The sequence below is a fragment of the Eptesicus fuscus genome, chromosome 20 (genome assembly GCF_027574615.1).
Source record: "Eptesicus fuscus isolate TK198812 chromosome 20, DD_ASM_mEF_20220401, whole genome shotgun sequence".
Lineage (NCBI taxonomy): Eukaryota > Metazoa > Chordata > Mammalia > Chiroptera > Vespertilionidae > Eptesicus > Eptesicus fuscus.
In genome coordinates, this window is record NC_072492.1 from 35,654,723 (window position 1) to 35,673,873 (window position 19,151).

At 58.8% G+C, this 19,151-nt stretch overlaps 3 protein-coding genes across 5 annotated transcripts; 1 reads left to right on the top strand and 2 right to left on the bottom strand.

Moving 5' to 3' along the window:
- Positions 1-1,014: 1,014 nt before the first annotated feature.
- DHX58 (DExH-box helicase 58) lies at positions 1,015-8,416 on the bottom strand. Its single transcript, XM_028157264.2, has 13 exons — positions 8,358-8,416; positions 7,964-8,132; positions 7,570-7,771; positions 7,023-7,213; positions 6,150-6,266; positions 5,528-5,654; positions 5,214-5,405; positions 4,278-4,531; positions 3,616-3,765; positions 3,364-3,525; positions 2,458-2,648; positions 1,751-1,847; positions 1,015-1,452 (listed from the first exon to the last, which is right to left on the bottom strand). The coding sequence occupies exons 2-13, from the start codon at positions 8,129-8,131 to the stop codon at positions 1,267-1,269; spliced, it is 2,037 nt and encodes a 678-aa protein (XP_028013065.2). The 5' UTR covers position 8,132; positions 8,358-8,416; the 3' UTR covers positions 1,015-1,266.
- Positions 8,417-8,874: 458 nt separating this feature from the next.
- Positions 8,875-16,749, bottom strand: KAT2A (lysine acetyltransferase 2A). Of its 3 annotated transcripts, none has more exons than XM_008149369.3 (18): positions 16,369-16,749; positions 16,104-16,227; positions 15,668-15,813; positions 15,470-15,559; positions 14,989-15,170; positions 14,716-14,907; positions 13,726-13,832; positions 13,397-13,507; positions 13,175-13,311; positions 12,877-13,085; positions 12,540-12,666; positions 11,121-11,231; positions 10,544-10,687; positions 10,195-10,309; positions 10,070-10,106; positions 9,927-9,990; positions 9,709-9,793; positions 8,875-9,598 (listed from the first exon to the last, which is right to left on the bottom strand). In XM_008149369.3, the coding sequence occupies exons 1-18, from the start codon at positions 16,705-16,707 to the stop codon at positions 9,405-9,407; spliced, it is 2,514 nt and encodes an 837-aa protein (XP_008147591.1). In that variant the 5' UTR covers positions 16,708-16,749; the 3' UTR covers positions 8,875-9,404. The 3 variants fall into 3 exon arrangements, with proteins under 3 accessions (XP_008147591.1, XP_028013064.1, XP_008147590.1); XM_028157263.2 differs by having other exon boundaries at positions 10,234-10,309; positions 13,175-13,314; XM_008149368.3 differs by having other exon boundaries at positions 13,175-13,314.
- A 1,211-nt stretch (positions 16,750-17,960) lies between these two features.
- Positions 17,961-18,513, top strand: HSPB9 (heat shock protein family B (small) member 9). The gene has a single exon (XM_008149552.3). It carries the CDS (start codon positions 18,007-18,009, stop codon positions 18,484-18,486), a length of 480 nt encoding a protein of 159 aa, XP_008147774.1. The 5' UTR covers positions 17,961-18,006; the 3' UTR covers positions 18,487-18,513.
- Positions 18,514-19,151: the final 638 nt, after the last annotated feature.

A 19,151-nucleotide genomic window follows, 5' to 3' on the forward strand; every position in this document is an offset into this window, starting at 1 on the left:
ACCCAGCTGGCATGGCTCAGTGGTTGAGCATTGACCTATGAACCAGGAGGTGGTTTGATTCCTGGTCAGGGCACATGCCTGGATTGCAGGCTCGATCCCCAGTGTGGTGTGCAGGAGGCAGCCAATCAATGATTCGTTCTCATCATTGATGTTTTCTCTCTCTCCCTCTCCCTCTCCCTTCCTCTCTGAAATCAATAAAAATATTTTTTTAAAAATACTACACATTTTCTACACCATTTTTCTATTTCTTTATTTTTAATTTATGGGGAGCCTCAAAAAAAAAAAAAAAAAAAAAAAGAAGAATGTCAAAAGGCCAAGGGAAACTGGAGATTCCTTATTCACAGAGGATATGTTCCAGGAAGATAGTACCAAACCCTACATATACTATGTTTTGTCCTATACATACATACCTGTGATAAACTTTAATTTACAAATTAGGCACAGTAAGAGATTAACAACTCATAACAGAACAATTATAACATATGCTGTAATAAGCTATGTAAATGTAGTCTCTCTCAAAATACCTTACTGTATAGTACTCACCTTCTTGTGATCCGAGATGATTCAAGGTCTGTGTGAGGAGATCAAGGGAGGGTGATGACATCGGCATTGTGACGTGGTGTTAGGCCACTCAAAGGGTTATTCAAACACAAGCGCTGTGAAACCTGGACAGATGATCTGACGGCCCAGGTGGCTAAGTGACCGCCAGGTCGATAGCATACACACTGCACATGCATGGGTACACCGGACAAAGCGATGACTCATGCCCCAGGTGGGACCAAGCAGGATGGTGCGAAATTTTCTCACGCTACTCAGAATGGTGCACAATTTAAAACACAAAAATCGTTTATTTCGGGAATTTTCCATTTAATATTTTTGGACCGCAGTTAATTGGGAGTAACAAACTACAAGAGCGAAAGCATGGATAAGGGGGCACCATGTACAGTGTGGCCATTCTGCCTCAGTTCTACCCGCCTCCCCCGCTCCCCCCGCCCCCTACTCCCATTTCATCCAGTGTGTAGAAGTGTCTGTGTGGGTGTCAGGGGGGCCAGGGGGTGACCTTTGGCCCTTCAGCTGCTTCCTTAATGTGGGAGTTGAAGTCAGTCTGGGCCCCTGGGGTTCCTCTGTGGCTGGTCAGCAAGCCCCTGAGCTGGTGACTACTCGGGCAAGGAGGGACCTGCACGGACTTGGTCCAGGGAAGACGCTGGCTGCTGCGGAGTCTCCCGCCGCCTACAGCCTGATCTGGGTACTGCAGCGACAAGATGCTCAGTCCAGGGAGAAGTCCGACAGCGCCTGGGCACAGTGCTGCACGTAGTCGAAGTCAGGCACCGGGAAGGGCACGGAGGACCACTTCTTGGCCTGGATCCGCCCCCGCGGGGTGTGCAGCAGCATGGTGCGGACTTTGAGCGCCGGCAGCTTCACCGACTTGTAGATCATCTGCAGACCCCAGAGCTGGGGGTGGGACAGAGACGGTGGGGCTTGGGTGTCTATCCTCTGACTGGGCTTCTCTCCTCAAGTTAGAGTCTCTGGAGGCGGGGCTTATGTCTCCTACCTCAGACAGAGCTACCTCCCTCCTCACATGGTGGGCTCCCTAAGAGAGGGGTTGGACCACTCTCTTCAGATGGGGGGGGGGGAGGGCTCCTGGGGCAGGGCTGTCTCCCCCGTCCCGGGGAGGGCACCTGGTGGCAGAGGCTGGGCCTTCAGAATTAGGGCTTCTAAAGGGAGTGGAGGGCCATGGCCCAGCACTTACTTCCCCACAGTTCTTGCAGCTAATGACACCCCCAGGCACCCAGTCCTTGAAGACTCTGTCTATAGCCACGGGCTTCTCGGAGACGTTGTAGTAGATCCTAGAAAGAAATGGGAGTGGCCACGGACCTCATGAACCCCCAGCCCAGACGGCTCGCCATCCTTCCTGCTGAGCCTCTGCTGGGCCTCGGGCCTTCCTGCCTGTCAAGAGGCACAGAGACTTCAATGAGCTCGGCCTGTGCCGCCTCCATCCCACGCCCTCTGCCCAAGTTCAGGCCTCAGCACCACCCATGTGTGAAGACCATGGGCACAGTGGCCTGGCACACGGTAGCCGCCTAATGAATACTTCCTTAACGAATGAACAAATGGAGGGTGGGGGAAGGCTACACGCGAGGGAGCGGAGGATGAGGGGATGGCTCAGGGACAACCAGCCCCTCTTGATGTCTTCAGAGTATGTAGGACCAGGGGGCCATTGAGTGGCCCCTCAGCATTTGGCACCCTGAATGCCAGCTCTTGCTCAACCACAGAGTGGCTGCGGGGGCTCGGGCAAGTCGCCGAGGCTCTCGGAGCCTCTATTTTCTCCCCTGCGAAATGGGGTGGTGATAAAACCTGCACACTTGGTACTTGTTCAAATGCTCTTTAACCCCCCCCCAAACTCTTAATGCACCCCACTCTTCCTCTCATCCAGACAGCCCCTTCCACAGGTCTCACGAGAAGTTGGGGTTCACGTTGACGTGGTGGGTGCCCTCCACCTTCCGCAGGTCGCTCCCGTGGCCCACGGCCACCATGCAGTTGACACAGAGGAGCTGCACTTGCTCGGCCAGGAACTGCTGCTGCCGCGTCTTCCTCTGGGCCGCCTGGGCCGCCCGCCGGACCAGCGCTTCCCGCTGCAGATCCCGGATCTGGGGTGGGAGGGGACACCGGGCATGGCTGGGGCCCAAGAGACCTGATCTCAGAAATGCTCCCAGAGGGACCGAGGGCCTCTAAGGACCTCAGCGCGATGGTTGGTACAGGGGGACTTTCCTCAGCCCTCCCGGGAGCTTTCGGAAGCGGCTCGGAGGAGAAAATAATACTGGGTTGGGGGGCAGCACAGGGAGCGAGGCAAGCTTTCTCCCTGAGTCTTCACCCCGCTTTGGAGGTGTTCATGCAAAGTTGCTTCTCTGACTCTAACGGGAGGCACCATCAGGAATTCTGCCGGGACAACTGGCGGAAACGGGGACTGTGCTGTGCGAGGCTGGACGACGGTGACCCCCCTCAGGGGACCGCTCTAAGCCCTGGTTCTGGGCTTATTTTGTGCGCGTCTTTGCTCCCCCTCTGCCTGGCTCCGGGAGGGCTGTGAGGCGGCTCTCACAGACACACAAAGCACTGGGTGGTGAAGGTAAATGAAAAGCCCTGGACCAGGCCTATTCCCCAGGCATTTTGGAGAAATAGCCATTGTCTTCCTGGCAACCCCATCCTTGGCCTCTACCCTTCCCTGGATTCAGACCTTCACCAGGTGGGCCAACGTAGCCCCCACAGGAAGGGGGGACAAGGGTGTGAATGTGCTTGCCTCAGAGACCTTCCAGGCAGAATGCCCACAGCCCCCCTCCCCACAGGGCGCACAGACCGCCCACAGACCTTGGCCTGGTACTCAGCCTGGTCCATCTCCTGCACGGCGGCCACTGCCCGCTCCATCAGAACCTCCAGTACCTCGTTGGTCTGCTCCCGCCGCAACTCCCGGCTGCCCTGGGCGGCCACGAAGGAGTACACACTCTGATCGGCCCGGGCACGACCCCTTGCCTGGGGAGGGAGGAAAGAGAGGGGCCTGAGTGGGGGCTGGGTTCCCACACAGGATCCTTGGAGGGCTGTTGAGGGGGGTGGTTTGGGCACCTGGACCATGGAGATCTCGTTGGTCAGGAGCCCGTAGCGCACAATCACATTGCACTGGGGGATGTCCAGGCCCTCTTCTGCCACACTCGTGGCCACCAGGAGGTTCAGGGTCCCGTCCCGGAACTTACGGATCACTTCTTGCTGTTCCTTCTGTGGGGGCGGAGGGAGAAAGAGGATGGTATATGAGGAGGCTTCAGGCCTACCCTCTTGCAAGCCCAGCCTCTCCTGGTTTAGCCCTTTTATTCAAGATCTTGGCCCCTTTTCTGGGGGACCCTGAGTCTCCATCTCTACCTCCAAGTACCCCCCAGGATGTTGCCCATCTTTCCAGGTGAGCATCTAACCCCTCTCTCCCCTGGGGACTCCTACGGGTCCCTGCCCCTGTACTCTAGGAGCTCTCAGGACCTATTCTTCTCCAAGGGACCCCAGACCCCCAATCCTCTGTCCTGAGGACATCACTCACCTCTACCCCTGCAGACCCCCTTGTTTCTGCCTCTCTGCCCCCAGAGACCCGCAGAACGGGAAAACCTTCAGCCCTGGGGATCTCAGTGTCCATCTCCCTCCTCAGCCCCGCCCCCTGCCCCCATCTCTCTGTGCTGAAGACTCCCCTTCTCTTCTCCCCTAGGGAACTCCCCAGCCTCAGCTCCTTTCCCCAAAGCCCACACCTGGGTCATATGGGTGCTCTGGCTGCTGTTCCCAGCCCCGATCAGCAGCTCGGCCCTGATGTCCACTGCCTGCAGACCCGGCTGCTGCTGGAGCCAGAGCAGGAGGGAGTGAGCGCTCTGGCGGGTGCGGGTGAAGATGATGCCGCGGGGGCTGCCGGGACTCCCAAACTGATTCTGCAGGATCTGTTCCAGCATCTCCAGTTTGGGGTTCTCCGGGCCACGAGTTGCCAGGAGGGCCAGCTCATTCTTGTGGTCTGCCAGAAAAGCCCAAAAATCAGAGGCACAGGACTCTGGCCTGGAGGTGGGCCGGACATGAGGGTGAGCGGCTCACAGGTGTAAGATTGCAGGGATCCAGAGGGGGCCTGGCGTTACCTGCTCCGGCCTGATTTCCCCTGAGCTGCACCGAGAACACAGGTTGGGACACCCTCTGCCTGCCCAGCCTCAGGGCCAGCCAGCCTTATCCCCGGGGTACAGTCCGGGTGCTCACACACCTTATCCAGCACCCCTCTTCAACCCTGCTGCCAGGATGACCCTTGACCTTTTCATGTAACCCAGGACTGACTCAGCCTCAGGTCTGTTCAGAAAGACCCTTGCCCCTCGGCCTGTGCGGAGGCCTCTAGTCTTGAATTTCGCCCTCTGACCACCTCCTTTCCCCAGTTGAAAGGTCCCAAACACGCTCGACTTCCGGGGAAGAGTCCCACTGAAACGATTTTTAAAAAGTACTTGTCAATAACGTAAACTAGTTTTTACGCCTACGGAAACCTTCACAAATGAGCACATGGCTCTTTTGTCACCTCCACAGCCTTGACTTTTGGGTAGAAACACAGGGCCCCGGAACTCTTGTTGGCACCTCCCCAACTTGTTGGAGCCGAGCCCCGGCCCGGCTGGCCACTGACCCCTAGCCCAGTTCCCAGCCCTCTTCCCCAGGAGCCTCACCGTCGAACAGAGCCAGCAGCCAGCGCTCGGCTCGCAGGACCTGGGTCTTGGTGGCTCGCTCCCAGTCGTAGAATTGGCGCAGCGTGGCCAGGGCGTCCACAGCGCGGACCGTGTCGTGGATGAGCAGCGCGTCGTTGTAGCGCCGCAGGTGAAGCGCATACGCTCGCCGCTCCTGGAGCCCGGCCTCGGCCGCTGGACCCACGGGGGACTCGGTGTCTGAGCGGCCCCGCCCCCTGGCTCCATTCCCGCCGAGACCCCGCCCCCACAGGCTGGGCCCCGCCCCCTAAAGGCAGGGACTTCCCAGGCCTTCTCACCGGTCTTGCTCAGCTCCACCACCTGCTGCTCGTAGGTCTGCGTCCCGAAGTCCCGGCTCAGTTCGGGCATCTCCAGGTGGTCCTGTACTTGTTCCATGAGCCTCTTCAGCATGTCCCCAAACGGGTCCTACGAGCAGAGGGAGCGCGTGAAGGAATTCCTACACCGCTATGGTGTGACAGAGGCCTGGCTGGAGGCGGGGGTCAGGTTCCCGCACCTGACTCCTGCTCTGTCTCCACCCCATTATGTGGCCTTGACCTCTGGCCTGAGCACGCTGGTGGCTAGTCCCTGTCCAGCCTGTCACAGCGGACACCGGGCAGTGTCCACAGCGCAGGAGAGAGCTTGGAACAGCCTCAGCACAAAGCGCCCCAGCTTTATGGTTTGCAAAGCGCTCTGCTGCGTGCGTGCCCAGGGTTTTGACAGATGTCCGGGGTGGCATCTGAGTGAAACCGAACAGGAGGATCGGCCCCATTTCACAGAAAGAAGAAATGGAGGCTCAGGCAATATAAGCAAGCGAAGTGGCGTCACAGCTCTCCTGGGAGCGGAGTCGAGGCTCAGCCCCCGGTGGCCTAATTGCACTCCTGTCCCGCCCCCGCCCCCGCCCCCGCTCCCCCCTCCACACACCTCGCGGCGCCTGTGGCAGAGGTCGTACTGTTTGCAGGGCAGGCGGTTGTGCTCCTGCAGCTCGCGGAGGTGGGTCTGGGGTGACATGATGCGCCACGTGTCCAGGTTGGCACAAAGCTGGGCAACAGAGAGGGGTTCACTGGAATGATTGGGGGGGGGGTTGTTCTGTGGGGACAATGGGCAGAGCTTTGGGGCAGGATGGGTCCCAGCAGAGGCAGGGCCATTGGGGGGTGGGGATTCATTTATTCGATAAATACGGTATTTATTGCTTGCCCAGTGCTGTTCTAGGTACTGGGGATACAGAGCACCTTACATTGCAGTTGGGGAGACAGACGATAAACTAGTAAAGAGCAACAGAATGAGAGGATTGCAGGTAGTGTTAACAAGCCCCGAAGAGAATAAAATTGAATGATATGGCGAGTGCAGTGGGGGTGATCAGGGAAGGCTTTGAAGGTGTGACATTTAAGTTGTTCCCTAATGACAAGAAGGAGGCAGACAGGTAAGTACGGGGGAAGGGTATTCGGGCAGAAGGAATGGCAAGTGCAAGAGTCCTGTGATGGGAACAAGCCTGACATGCTCAAGCTACAGAGAGAAGGCCAGTAGAGCAGGGGGGGAGAGCGAGGGGGCGGGGGGAGGAGGAGCCTGGATGAGGTTGGAGACGTAAGCAGGGGCTAGGTCACAGGGAACTCTCTAAGCCAGAGTGGAGTGTTTATTCCAAGTGCATTAAGAAGCCTTTGGAGGCTGGAAGTTAGGTGAGGTAGGGATCTGGACCCTGCCTGGGTGAGCCGGCCTAGGACTGGTGGGCAGGGGGTAGGCCAGGCCAGGGAGGTCCCTGGTGAGTCAGGTGAGGAGAGGGTCAGGGACCAAGCTGACCTGCAGGATGTGGTCAATGGCTCCATCCAGCTTGGTGGCCCTGCCAGTGCCTGGGGAGGCTGTGAGACCCAGCACCTGGGGCAGGGGCCTTGTCCCCTCGAGTTTGTGCTGTAGATACTGGCTCAGGATGACGTTGTAGACAGTGTCTTTGTGCGTGTGGTGGCACTCATCCACCACGAGAAGAGAGAAGGCTGGGGGCACATGGGAAAGAACTATGCTTGCAAAGCCCTCCCATAAGCTTTGTTTCATGCAGTTCCCAGAATTCATCCGAGAATTCCTTCCTCCCTTCACAATTTGCAGCCAGACCCCAGAAAACGGCCAGTCAGGGATGATTTTCCTCCATTTTACAGATTAATAAACTGAGGCTCAAGATGGAGAAAGGGACTTGCCCAAGATCCTGCACTGTAGCCAGGTCTTTTTCTACTAGGGTGTATGCTGGGGTTTGGTGAATAGGGAAGCTCTCACTCCCACAAAATCTCCCATCTTTACCAGAAGAGGGGCCCTGGGGGTGGCAGGCAGGGGTGCCTCAGGCGCATCCAGCTCTCACCATTGAGCTCCACGTGCTCCTCCTCCTCGGGGCTGCTCAGTGCCGTCTGCAGCAGCTCAGCTGTGCAGATGAGCAGGTCATTCCTCCGGGCCAAATGTCCAAAGCCGGGTCGTAGCCCCATGTCCCCACTCAGGGTTGCAATGGCCCAGCGCCCACCCAGCATTCGGCTGAACTCCTCATAATGCTGGGTCACCAGGTGTACCTGGGGTGCGGATGAGATGGGGGGAGGAAGCAGGAGCTGAGTGTAGGGGGTGGGCGGAGGCCATGGCTGGGATGAGTGAAAAGGTGAGCTGAGAGATGGCCACAGAAGCTCTGGAGTTCTGAAGGGTCTTGAGAGGCACCGAGGAGCTGAGAGCCCACGGGGGGGGGGGGGGGGGGCGGGCAGGCCACTTACCCTGTTGACCAATACGACCACCTTGGCTCTATCCACGGTCTCAAGATGCCTTTTGGCCACATAGGCAGCCGCCCGGGTCTTCCCAGCGCCCGTGGGCAGCCAGATGATGATATTCTTGCCCTCCAGGGCAGGCATGATCACCTCCCACTGGTAGGATCGCAGCTCCATTCTGGGAATGGCAGGGGACTCAGACCCCTGGCCCTCCTGGCCCCCTACTCAGCTCAACCCCCATCAGATCTGCCCCCTACCTGCTCCCAGCCAACCCAGGCTGGTGCAGAGACCTCCCTTTGCCCAAGACTCCATCCTGCTTGAAGGAGGTGGGACAGGGAACCTACCAGGAACCTGATCTGGCCGAGGGGAGGCAGGAGTAAGACAGAGCCCTGCCCAGCCTCACCTTACCACCCGCACCCACCGCCAAGGGCAGCCCTGCTCTGAACCCGGATGCCTGCGGCTGAGCTCTGCGGGATAGAAAAGGAAACTGAAACTGAGGGGCGGAGCCAGCCCAGCTGACTGGAGCTCAGCTTTCCCATCTCTTCCTCACGGGCCTCAGACTGAGGAAGAAATGCTGCTGACAGGAAAGCACCTTTTACAACATGGGTCCCGCCGGCCACCCCACCCTACCCCCACTCCTTTTGGAGTCAGCTGTAACCATGTCACCCAGGCAAAGGCAGCCCCGGGGAGATTTGGACCCTGCTGTTCAGGCACCTGGACCAGGAACAGCCAGGAGCAGGGAGAAGTGGAGGCTGCAGCCAGGCAGGCTCTGGGGCACGGGACTAGGCATGAGGCCTGCTGGGGAGGGGTCCTCGCCACAACCTGAGCTCAATGGGCTCCAGCTTGCAGGAGGTACTGGCAGGAACAGGTCGGCCTGCTAAGGCCTGGGATGCTACTGAAGAAACAATCACACACACAGAGACAAAAACAAAAAGAGCTTTATTGATCCCTCCAAGGGATTAATGCCAGGAAACAAATGGTCCCCATGTCCCCCACCCCTGGGGACAGACAGAACACAACAGTGCAGGGCAAGGCATGGCCCCTCCAGTCCGGGTTGGATTTCCAAACCCTGGAGCCCTCGTTCAAGCTAAAATTGTCAGTCCTGCCTTTGAGGAGACAGTGGCCTGGGCCAGGCCCAGGACTCTAGTAAGACACCACAGCTCTGTGGGGACCAGGGCTGAGAGCCACCAAAGCTGGGCAGGTGTATGCTCTGGCCTCCAGCCACTGTAGCGGCACCGAGCCCACACCCAGGAGACCCCTCCCAACGTCCAACACAACGACGGGTGGGACAGGGCTGCAGGCTTGGGGTGCCCAAGGGCCCAGAAAGGACTGCAGGATCAGGGGCTGGAGTGTCTCAAGCTGAGAGGGACCCGGGCGCCAGGCCTCCCTAGCGATCAGATCAGTCCTGAGGTGGCGACATTCACGGTGAGGCTGTGGGCCAAGGCTGGGACTACTTGTCAATGAGCCCGCCCTCCTTGAGCTTGAAGTAGAAGAACTTCTCCAGGGCGCTGGCGCAGCGGCAGTACTCGCTGTCGGGCGGGTTGTACTCGCGGCAGTTGGCGATGACCCGCTGCAGGTCGGCCACAAAGAGCTTCCGGGTCACGTAGTAGCGGCTGCGCAGCCGCTCCGTCATGGTCTTCAGGTCTGGGCAGCAGGAGAGAGGGCAGGTCACAGGGGGCTGTGTGGCCGGTGAAGGCAGGAGCAGGATTTGCGGGCGGGAGTGGAAGGAAGGGGTCGGGATGGAGCATCCTCACCGATGGGGAAGCGGATGACCTCGTAGTAGTCAGGGGCCTCCGACTTCTTCACCGGCTCCATGAAGGGCCAGGCACTGGGGTGCGACTAGAGGGGAGAGTTGAGCTGGGACCAGGATCCCGTGGCCCATGCCCAGCTCACGACTGTCGCCCACCCACACGGGTCATAAAGCCACAGCCACGGGCACAGGGACCCCCAGGGGCGAGCCTGGTCTCCCCACCTTGATCTGGGCCAGCAGGTTTTTGAGGGTTGTGTAGAGCTGGTCAGGGTCCTTCAGCTCCTTCCTGGGGCGACAGATGTCAAGTCTGAGGCTCCTGGTCCCTCTGCCTCCCCCAACACCCTGTCCCTCCACACAACACTCACCCCTTCTCCTTCCCCAGTGGTTTCCAGCCCGTCTCTCCTGCAAAGCGGGGGTGCGGAGAACATCCCTCAGAACGCCTGTCCACACCCAAGCAGCGCGCCCCTCCCGCACCAAGAGCCCTGCTTACGAATGCCAGGGACACTCTCCACGGGAATCTGCCGCACACCTTCCTTGAAGCAGCTGAGCCCGGGGTAGACCTTTCGGATCTGGGCCTGTTTGCGCTCAATCAGCTTCTTGATGATCTGAGGAAGGAGGGGTCTGAGGGGCCAATCCCAGCCGAGCCACTACCCTCCCAGGCCAGTCGGAGGCCCCGTCCCTGAATCCAGGTGCCTCTCCTCCTAACTTTCCCAAGAGGCGGAGCAAGAACCAAGATCCCGGCCCTACCTCATGCATGCACATGCACGCACATGTGGTACACATGCTCATCCCACACACGTGCTCACCCCCACATGCACATTCCACAAAAAGCACACAACCTCCTTCTGCTTCTTGATGATGTGGGAGAGCTCCGTGTAGGGGATGCGGGGGTTCAGCTCACACTCCATCAGGGTCGCCCCCTCGTAGTCCTTGATGTAACCCAGGTAGCGGCTCTTGGGCACCTTGATATCCTTGGAGAAGCCCTAGGGAGTAGGCGACACGACCCCACCCATCGCAACACTTTCCCAATTTTACAGCCCCTCTCCCAGGAGCACCCAAGGCCAGCTGCATGCCATGTCCCCTCTCTCCAGACCCTGGACCCCCTCCGACAGTGCCCAGCACAGTGCTCTGCACTTTGAAAGCTCAATCTGCCCCTGGAAAGATTCTAGGTCAGCCCCCTTCCAACAAACCCCCAAGAGCCTCCCAATCCTGCCGGCTACCCTACTGCCCTCCAAGTCCTACTCACAGGGGCGGCAGCAGGAGGGAGAAAGAAGGCAGGAAGGAGGTCCCTGCAGGTACTAGAAGGAACAGGGGCCTGCAGGGACTCCCAGTCCATCCACACCAGGGAGCGAGACAATGACTCCTGCCCCAGGTGGCCGGCAAGTGTGGGGTGGGGTGGGGGAAGGCGAGGGTCACCTGCTTTTTGAAGTAGCCGATGGCATACTCGTCAGCATACGTGAGGAAGTAGAGGATGTTGTGTTTGATGTGATACTCCTTCAGGTGGTTCATCAGGTGAGTCCCATAGCCCTGCAGGGGAGGGAGCAGGGCTTACCAGGGGGAGGGGGCGGGCCTGGTGCTGGACAGAACTCAGAAGGGCCCAGGGAGGAGGGAGCAGATTGAACAGGAGGAGGGGGCAGGTAGTAGGAAAGGCAAGCAGCAGAGGAAGGGAGGTTATGACGAGAAAACTGAAGGACACTGGATTTCTAGGCACTTGCTCTGAGTCAGGTGACCAAGTCTCAAGTTAAGTCATGAGGCAGGTACTGCGGCCAACTTACAGAAGGAAAACTGAAACTCAGCTACATGAGAAAATCTGTACAAGGTCCGGCTGCCAGGCACGGCAGGGCTAGGAGCCAAACCCAACCAGGAAGCTGCTGTCCACAGGCTACCGGTTCCTGGTCCCCGGCCTCGGAATCGAGAAGGGGAATCCCGAGGGCCCTGCTGGCTACAGCACGTGACCCCTGAAGACACGGACTCCCACACGTGCCGGGACCAAGGAGGCAACACGCAGAGCTGGGGTCTGTGACGGAGAACCAGGGGCCCTGCTAGGGGGCCTGCTGTGATCACGAGAGGCGAGAAGCCAGGACTATCCCCCAGCACAGGGCTACCACAAAGGTAACGCCCCAAAGTGTGTAAACGTTCTTGTGATGACAACATCTCAGGTCCATTTAAAAGTGTTACTGATTCCGCCCTGGTCAGGTGGCTCAGTTGGTGGAGCAGCGTCCCATACACCAAAAGGCTGGGGGTTCGATTCCCAGTCAGGGCACATACCTAGGTTGCAGGTTCGATCCCCTCTCTCAAATTAACAAAAACATATCCTCGGGTGGAGGATTAAAAAAAAAGTGTGACTGATTCTCTGGATCCATTTGACAACAGGTGTTTTCTTTCTTTTTTATCCTCACTGAGGATTTTTTCCCATTGACTTTTTTTAGAGAGTGGAAGGGAGAGGGGAGGGGAGGAGAGAGACAGGGGAGAGAAACGTGGATGTGAGAGACACATTGGTTGGTTGCCTCCCTCGCACGCACCCAGAATAGGGGCAGGAACGAGCCCGCAACCCAGGTATGTGCCCTTGACCAGGAATCTAATCCGAGACCCTCCAGTGCATGGGCTGACACTCTAACCACTGAGGGAGCGAGCTAGGGCAACAGGCTATTTTCTTAGTCCACCGTTATCAGAGAACAAGTGCCACCTTGTGGGGAACTGAGGAACTGTCTGGCCACTAAAAGAAGTGCTGGGGGCTGCTGCATCACCGCATCCTCTACTCTGATCGGGTCTAAATCAGAAGCAGGTGGTGGGATGGGGCAGGGGCAGGGGCAGGGGCTGAGGGCAGGCACCCACCTTGACCTGCTCATTTGAGGTGACAGCACAGAAGACAATCTCCGTGAAGCCCTGGGTGGGAAACATGCGGAAGCAGATCCCACCAATGACGCGCCCGTCCTTGATCAAGGCCAGAGTCTTGTGCTTCCTGAGGGGAGAGGGGACAGGTCACGGTCCCTACCTGCCCCCCAAATGCTCCTCAGGTCCCCATAGCCGTGGAGGCCTGAGCTGTATTCAGGGCTGGGAACCGAGGAGGAAGAACCAGAGGCTGGAGGAAGAGGCCTAGGGAGGGGTGTGGAGGCCAAGGACAGGTGCCCGGATGTGATGCCCTGGGGTTGGGGCTCTCCTGGGGACGCACGGGTCAAAGACGAGGCGGGCGATGTATTCCTTGGGCATGCGTGGCAGCTGATGGGAGAAGACATTCTGCAGCCCCACGAGCCAGAGCAGCACCCGCCGGTTGGCCTTGGGCGTCAGCGAGTTGCCGATGACATGGAATTCGATGATGCCGCGGCGCTCCTCCAGGCGGGCTGTCTCGTCCCGGGCTGCATTGGCCGACAGTAGGCTCGTCTGGGCACCAGAAAAGGGGTAGTGAGCAAGGGTCTCAGGGCCACGAGGGCCGCTCCCTACCCCTGCTGGCCAGCAAGCCAGCCGCCTACCTCGGGCCCCAGCATGGCAGCAGGGTCAGTGATGGTGAGCATGACCTCGTTGACCAGCTCCATGGGGATGTCGCCCATCACACGGAGCCGCTTGGCATCCTCCAGGGTCAGGTTCTCTGGGAGCTTCCTCTTCTCACCTGCTGGGGAGGTCGGCAAGGTCTTCCAGGGATAGGCAGAGAGATTGGGGGAGGGCTGAGTGGGTATCAAGGGTCAAGTACCCACCTGGCATGGGCTCAGCACCTCCAGAATCCAGACTCAAGGAGCTATTGCTGCCCCCACCCATGGTGGGGCTGAAGATGGGGGTGCTGGGAACAACTGCTGCACTGACTGTAGCTGAGAGAGACAGAAGAATCGGGGGGCGGGGAGTGGTGGTTCCAAAGATGTTGGTGGGTCCCAAAAAGGGATCTGGACCCTCCAACCCCAGTTGAGCCCTCCTGCATTTCTCCACGGCTGCTATTCGAAGCCCCTCTTCCACAGCGGGGGGCGGGGGGCACCTGAGCTCAGCCAGGAAGGCCAAGCAGAGACCTTGTAAAACCTGCTGTGGCACATACCTGGCCGGGGCACCAGCTGGGTCCCCTCTGAGGGTGGCATGGTGAAGCCTGACTCCCAGATCGGAGAGTTTGCCCCGTAGATCTCCTCCTCCAGCATGGACAGGAATCTGTGGGAGGGTACAGTCGGTCCCACAATTCTGTCTAACCAAGGCAGCAGCCTGGGCCAGACACCAGGGGGGCTGGTCAAAGAGACCGACCCTCTTCTCAGGAACTGGGAGCCTGAGAACAGAGACAACCTCTGCCTTAGCCCAGGAGGAGGCACAGCCTCTGCCTCCTGGGAGACCCTAGTTGAAGGTAGGAGGACAGGACAAATCCAGGAGAGACCAGAGGCCCAGTTTGCCATTGTGGACAGAAGAGGGAGGCAGGGTCTGAACGGATGCCACTCTGTACTGTGACCAGGCAGGGCACCAAATCACCCTGGGCCTCAGTATCAAAATGGGGGTCAGAATGCACCCCCTCCTGCCACCTTACTCCCAGCTGGTGGCAGAAGGGACACTAGAGGTTCTGGATTACTCAGGAAAGGCTTCCTGAACTGGATAGCTATGAGCAGGTTTAAAATGAGAGGAAGGTGAGGCAGAACAGAGGAAAATCCTTCAGAAAGAACTAGAAGAGGAGTGGAAATTGGTTTTGCCTCAAGTATCAGCTCTGGGTTTTTTTGGAGTGCTGTGGCGGGAAGGATTGTGAGGCTGTGTCCGGGCCCCGTGGGAAATAACTGGTGTAAGACATGCAGCAACTGTAGACACCAGGGGTGCGGGCAGGGTAGTGTTAGCACTCGGGCCGTGTATCTGCCACCCCCTGACTGGTACAAAAGGCAAATGCTAACATGTTGCGTCTGGGCCCTGGGCAAGTGGTCCAGGTAGACGCCCAGGTCCCAGAAGGCTCATGGAGGGAGGGGAGGGACCAATCCGGGAAGCCTTCCTGGAAAAGGAGGGGACAACAGGGAGGATGTGAACTTGGGGCAGAATCCCGATAGGCCAGAAGGAGCCTTACTTGGGGAAGTGGGTGAGGATGAGGGTCCTTTTCTCGGGCACCAGCTTGTCCTTCTCCACCCGGAACTTCTCTAGCAGCTGCCGCCGGGTGACGGTGAAGATGGAGCGAAGCAGGCTTCGCCCGAAGACATGAGTGGTCTCGTAGCGGGGGAGGCTGTCGCAGCTCTGGGGCACGTGGCAGTAACAGAGCCATCTGCGGAGAGTGGGGAGGTGGTGAGAGTGGAAACCGCCGAGCCCGGAAGCGTCCCCCCGTGCTGTCCCTGGCTGGGCCTACCTGGTGTAATTGACCTTGTAGGTGGCCACGTCCTCAGCCTGAGACCGCTGCCGAAACTGGGCAGGTGTCTCAAGCTTCCAGTAGTTAAGGCAGAGCAAGAACATCTTCGAGAGCTCGAACATGGTCTGCCGCTCCCGGGGAGCCAGATGACTGAACTTGTACTGCACAAAGTTCAGCACACCCTGAGAAGGGGTGGGCGGGGGGGACAAAACCGGGAAAGAGGTGTGAGCAGCCAGCATGGGCTTCTTATCCAAAACTAGGGGCTTCCTGAGGGCAGGGGCAAGGCTCTCCTCTCATTCCGAGGCTCTCTGTGAAGAGAAACTATGCCCGCTCACGACCCCTATGCACACACTGAGGTTAGCACAAAACATCCCCCCTTCTTGGAACCTCTCCCCTGTTCCCAGCTTGAGGAGGATGGAGAACACAGTCTCCTCACTCCTCCAAGATGCCCCCAATTTTCTTGCCCCCTTCTTCATCCCACCTGCTCAATATTAGGCTTCTCAAATGGGGGGCTGCCCAGAGACCCCTCCACCACGGGCCGGGTCATCTGCAGGATGCATTTCCGAAGGAGCTGGAGGAAGAGGAAGAGGGAGGGGCAGAGGTCAGCAGAGATCAAGAGCTGCAGACCCACCAGCCTCAACCCCTTTAGCTCACTCACTTGCACGTGGAGGAAGCTCACCTTGAAGAGGTAGAAATAGACCTGCTTAGTGTCCGTGTCTTCCTCCTTGTGAACAGACATGAACAGATTCTCCACATCCACCACCATCCCCAGCAGCCGGTTAATCTCCTCCTCTGACACATTCTCCAGGTGGGACACATGGTCCGCTGCAAGAGCAGGTGGTAGAGTTGGGGGAAATGGACAGAAGAGATCAACAGGACGTCCTGCCCCTCATCACCAGCCAAGACACGCTCGGGTCCTTCTCTGACTATTCCTGTGTCTGTATTTCTGTATTGGCAGATTTCCTTTCTCCTCCTCACCCCAACCCAACCCCTCCTTAGAAGGCACCTTTGGTTTTTAAAAGATGAAGCTCTGTGGCACTGAAGTCACCCTGTCCAAGCAGGAGCCAGCACCTGCTTCGCCCCCGCCCCAGCTCCCAGGGCACTTCCTGCCTTACCCAAGGGGTGCTCACAGCTGCGGCACAGCTCACTCAGGTTGGCAGCTGGCTGCTGCAGGTCCATGCGGGGTGCAGTGGGGGGCTTGGGGTTTTTCCAGCCATTACACTTGCAGGTTTCATTGGCCTGGAGGCAGAAGGATCCGTCAAAAAGCCTGTATGCATCCCAGGGACGAGGAGCCTCTCCCCAGCCAGAGCTTTGCTTCCATTGCCACCCGAGCCCTAGGATGTCCCAAACCCCGCCCCCTGGCCCAGGCCCCGCCCCCACCTTGCAAGCCGAGAAGACCCCTAGCTTCTCAAGCTTCTTGGCGCGCGGCAGTCCCCGGACTTGCGCCTTCCTCTGGCTGGCGCGCTGCTGCTGGCTCAGGCCAGGTCGAGCCGGATCCCCCCCGCTCCCGGTACCCCCACTTCCTACCCCGGGCCCCCCCGTCCCAGCGCTCCCGGCTGGGGCTGCAGCTGGAGCGGGGGCAGGTGCCGGAGTGGGAGCCGGAGTCGGCGCCGAAGCCGGGCTGGGAGTAGGAGTCGGGGTTGGGGCGGGGGCTGGGGACTGAAGGGGCCGGGGCTGCGCGGCCGGGGCCGGGGTCGAGGCCTGGGAAGGTTCCGCCATGGCCTCCCCCGCAGCGGAGCGGCGCGGCGCTCCCTGCCCTAGGGCCGCATGGGCAACGGGCGCGCAGTACGCAGGCGTCCCCGACCCAGAGCTTGATGGGAGTTGTAGTCTTCCACCGCTGCTCCCTTTGCCTCCACCTTCCAGACTTTTCTATCCTGTCTCTTCGTCCCAGGCAGCCAAATGAGGCCCGAACCAGCACCCCACATTGATTCCTCCTCACTGTTACTCTCTCTTGAAGGCTTCCAGGGTTGTCAAGATTGCTGTCCTCTTGGGGATCTGGTGGGGGGACTCGTGGGCTCTGCCCGCCTCCCAAGCCCCGCAGGTGAAGTGCAGGCCTGGGGACTGAGGTCCAGTCGGCTTCCCCGCACATCCCCCTCCCACCCCTACCCTTGTCCCTGACCCATATGTCTCCGGAGACGAACTTCAGCTACGGAGATTAAGCAGCAACAGTTCTATTTCTTGACCTGTTGGGATAATTCAACTGTACCCTTTTGTGCTTCCATAAAAAGGGTTTATTATAAAAGTGATGAGTACCAGAGACATGGTCGCGGTCACGAACAAGGCTGCCACGGTGGGGATGAAGTAGAGGCAGAGGAGGGCGGGAGTTTTTCCCCGTGTTTGGGAATGGCTCTCTTTCAACATCCTGGGAACCTTGAGGGCCGCATCTTAATCGTTGTGGTCCCTGAGCCCAGCCCAAACCTGCAGCACAGTAGGCCCAGGATGGATGAAGGAAGCCAGAAAGGTGTGTCCACCTCCCAATCTCCAGGGTGTCACAGGATTGTGCCTTGTCAGAGAAAGGCAGGACGTTCCGAAAATGGAAAATGGATTATTACCCTGTGTTCACACTCCAATCGCTCTGTCCAGGGGACAATTCTTCTTGCCCCCAGGCCCCAGTTCTTGGGAGGGGGTGTCCCGATGGCTCAATGTCATCAATGTCATCTCCACTCTGCGCTGATAATGGTTCCATTGGTCATGGCTCCGGCCTCCTTTATCATATCCAGTTGGACCCTCTGACGGAGGTGGGGAGGGGCCCAAGAAAGGATCCAGGATAAAAGCAGCAGCGGGGGTGCCAGGGCGAATGACCACCTGACCGTGGAGGTAGGAAGTGCACAGCTGACCCTGAACTCTGACTCTGCAGAAGGGAAGGGAGTCCCGCTGAACGGAGCAGAGCTGCTGAGCAGGAGCGGAGCTGGGTGGGGCGCGGGAGGACCCTCCGCTCTTGGATCCCGCCCCTGCACGCGCGCCGAGCGCTAGACTGACTCGGAGCCTCGTGCCCTCGGACAGCAGTTGCTCACTCGGATGCAGCGGGGCGGTAGCGGTCTCCCCAAAGGGAGCCAGGTGGCGTCCAGGTCTCCCAGCACAGCCCTCACTGAACAGAACCAGGTGGCCACGCTGCCGGTGCAGCGGCTCCGGGATGATGTGTCAGCTGTGCGGAGCAATGTCCACGTGGAGAACAGTTTCCAGATGAAGATGGATGCCCAGGGCTTCGGCCCGGAGGAGCTGTTGGTGCAAGTGGACGGCCAGTGCCTGACGGTGACGGGCCAGCGGCAAAAGGAGAGCTACGGCCCGGATGGGAGCGGCTACCGCATGGCGCAGAAGTTGCACCGCCAAATGCTACTACCACCCAACCTGGATCCCTCCGCCATGACCTGCTGCTTAACACCCTCGGGCCAGCTGTGGATCCGAGGCCAGTGCGGGGCGCTGCCTTCCGCTGAAGTCCAAAGAGGACACTCCTCGAAACTCAGGAGTCACGGCTCTAAGGGTTCCAACTTAGCCTGACCCAATAAACCGCCCTAGTGAGCAGCAGCCTTCGTGTCCGCGGTCTCTCCTTGGGGTTGGGGTCAGAGGTGGAGTTATGATGAAGGTAGGGGAAGGCCAGAAAGGCACCTCAAAGTGGTGGTCCTGGGAGAGGCTGTGAGATGGGGGGGTGGGGAGGTGCGGTGTGGTCCTACTAAGCACGGCTCTGCTTGGACCGATAGCCCTTGGGGGCTGAGAGCAGCAGCGCCAGCAGGGAGCAGCAGAGAGCCAGGAGGGCCCAAGAGTCCCCTAGTTCCAGAACCAGCAGAGGGCCTGCTGGAGACCAGGGACCCGAGGGCTTGGACCTGGTGTGAGGCTATTGTCTCGGCCTTATGACCAGTCCAAAGTTCCAGGTCACTGGTGTTCCTCTCCAGGGAAGAGGGCAGAGAACCCATTCCCTCAGTCCTGATACTGATTCACCCCAAACTCCAAAGAGCTTGTTTCTGGTGTTTCAGAGACCAACTATTTTTGTTTTCCTGTGTGTATGTTTGTGTGTGTGTGTGTGTGTGTGTTTTGATTTTGAGACCAAATATTTTCAAATCCGGACTGCACAATTACCCCAATATATTCTAGAGGTGGTCAGGGAGAGGAAAATGCAGGACCCGCAACTTCAAACTTGGAGAGATTCAGTTCCAGGTCACTCTTAA

Bases quoted from the DNA above. Each gene is read 5' to 3' on its own strand.
- DHX58 (XM_028157264.2), bottom strand. From the start codon at position 8,131: ATGGAGCTGCGATCCTACCAGTGGGAGGTGATCATGCCTGCCCTGGAG. The intron at 4,532-5,213 runs GTGAGGCTCCTG...CTTTTCTGGCAG, and splicing joins GCTGCTGGCTCTGTTCGACG to ACCACAAGAATGAGCTGGCC. The intron at 1,453-1,750 runs GTAAGTGCTGGG...TCCCACCCCCAG, and splicing joins GCTGCAAGAACTGTGGGGAA to CTCTGGGGTCTGCAGATGAT.
- KAT2A (XM_008149368.3), bottom strand. From the start codon at position 16,707: ATGGCGGAACCTTCCCAGGCCTCGACCCCGGCCCCGGCCGCGCAGCCC. The intron at 15,814-16,103 runs GTAAGGCAGGAA...CTGCTCTTGCAG, and splicing joins CAGCTGTGAGCACCCCTTGG to CGGACCATGTGTCCCACCTG. The intron at 10,688-11,120 runs GTGACCCTCGCC...CCTACTCCCTAG, and splicing joins TCGGCTACTTCAAAAAGCAG to GGCTTCTCCAAGGATATCAA.
- HSPB9 (XM_008149552.3), top strand. From the start codon at position 18,007: ATGCAGCGGGGCGGTAGCGGTCTCCCCAAAGGGAGCCAGGTGGCGTCC.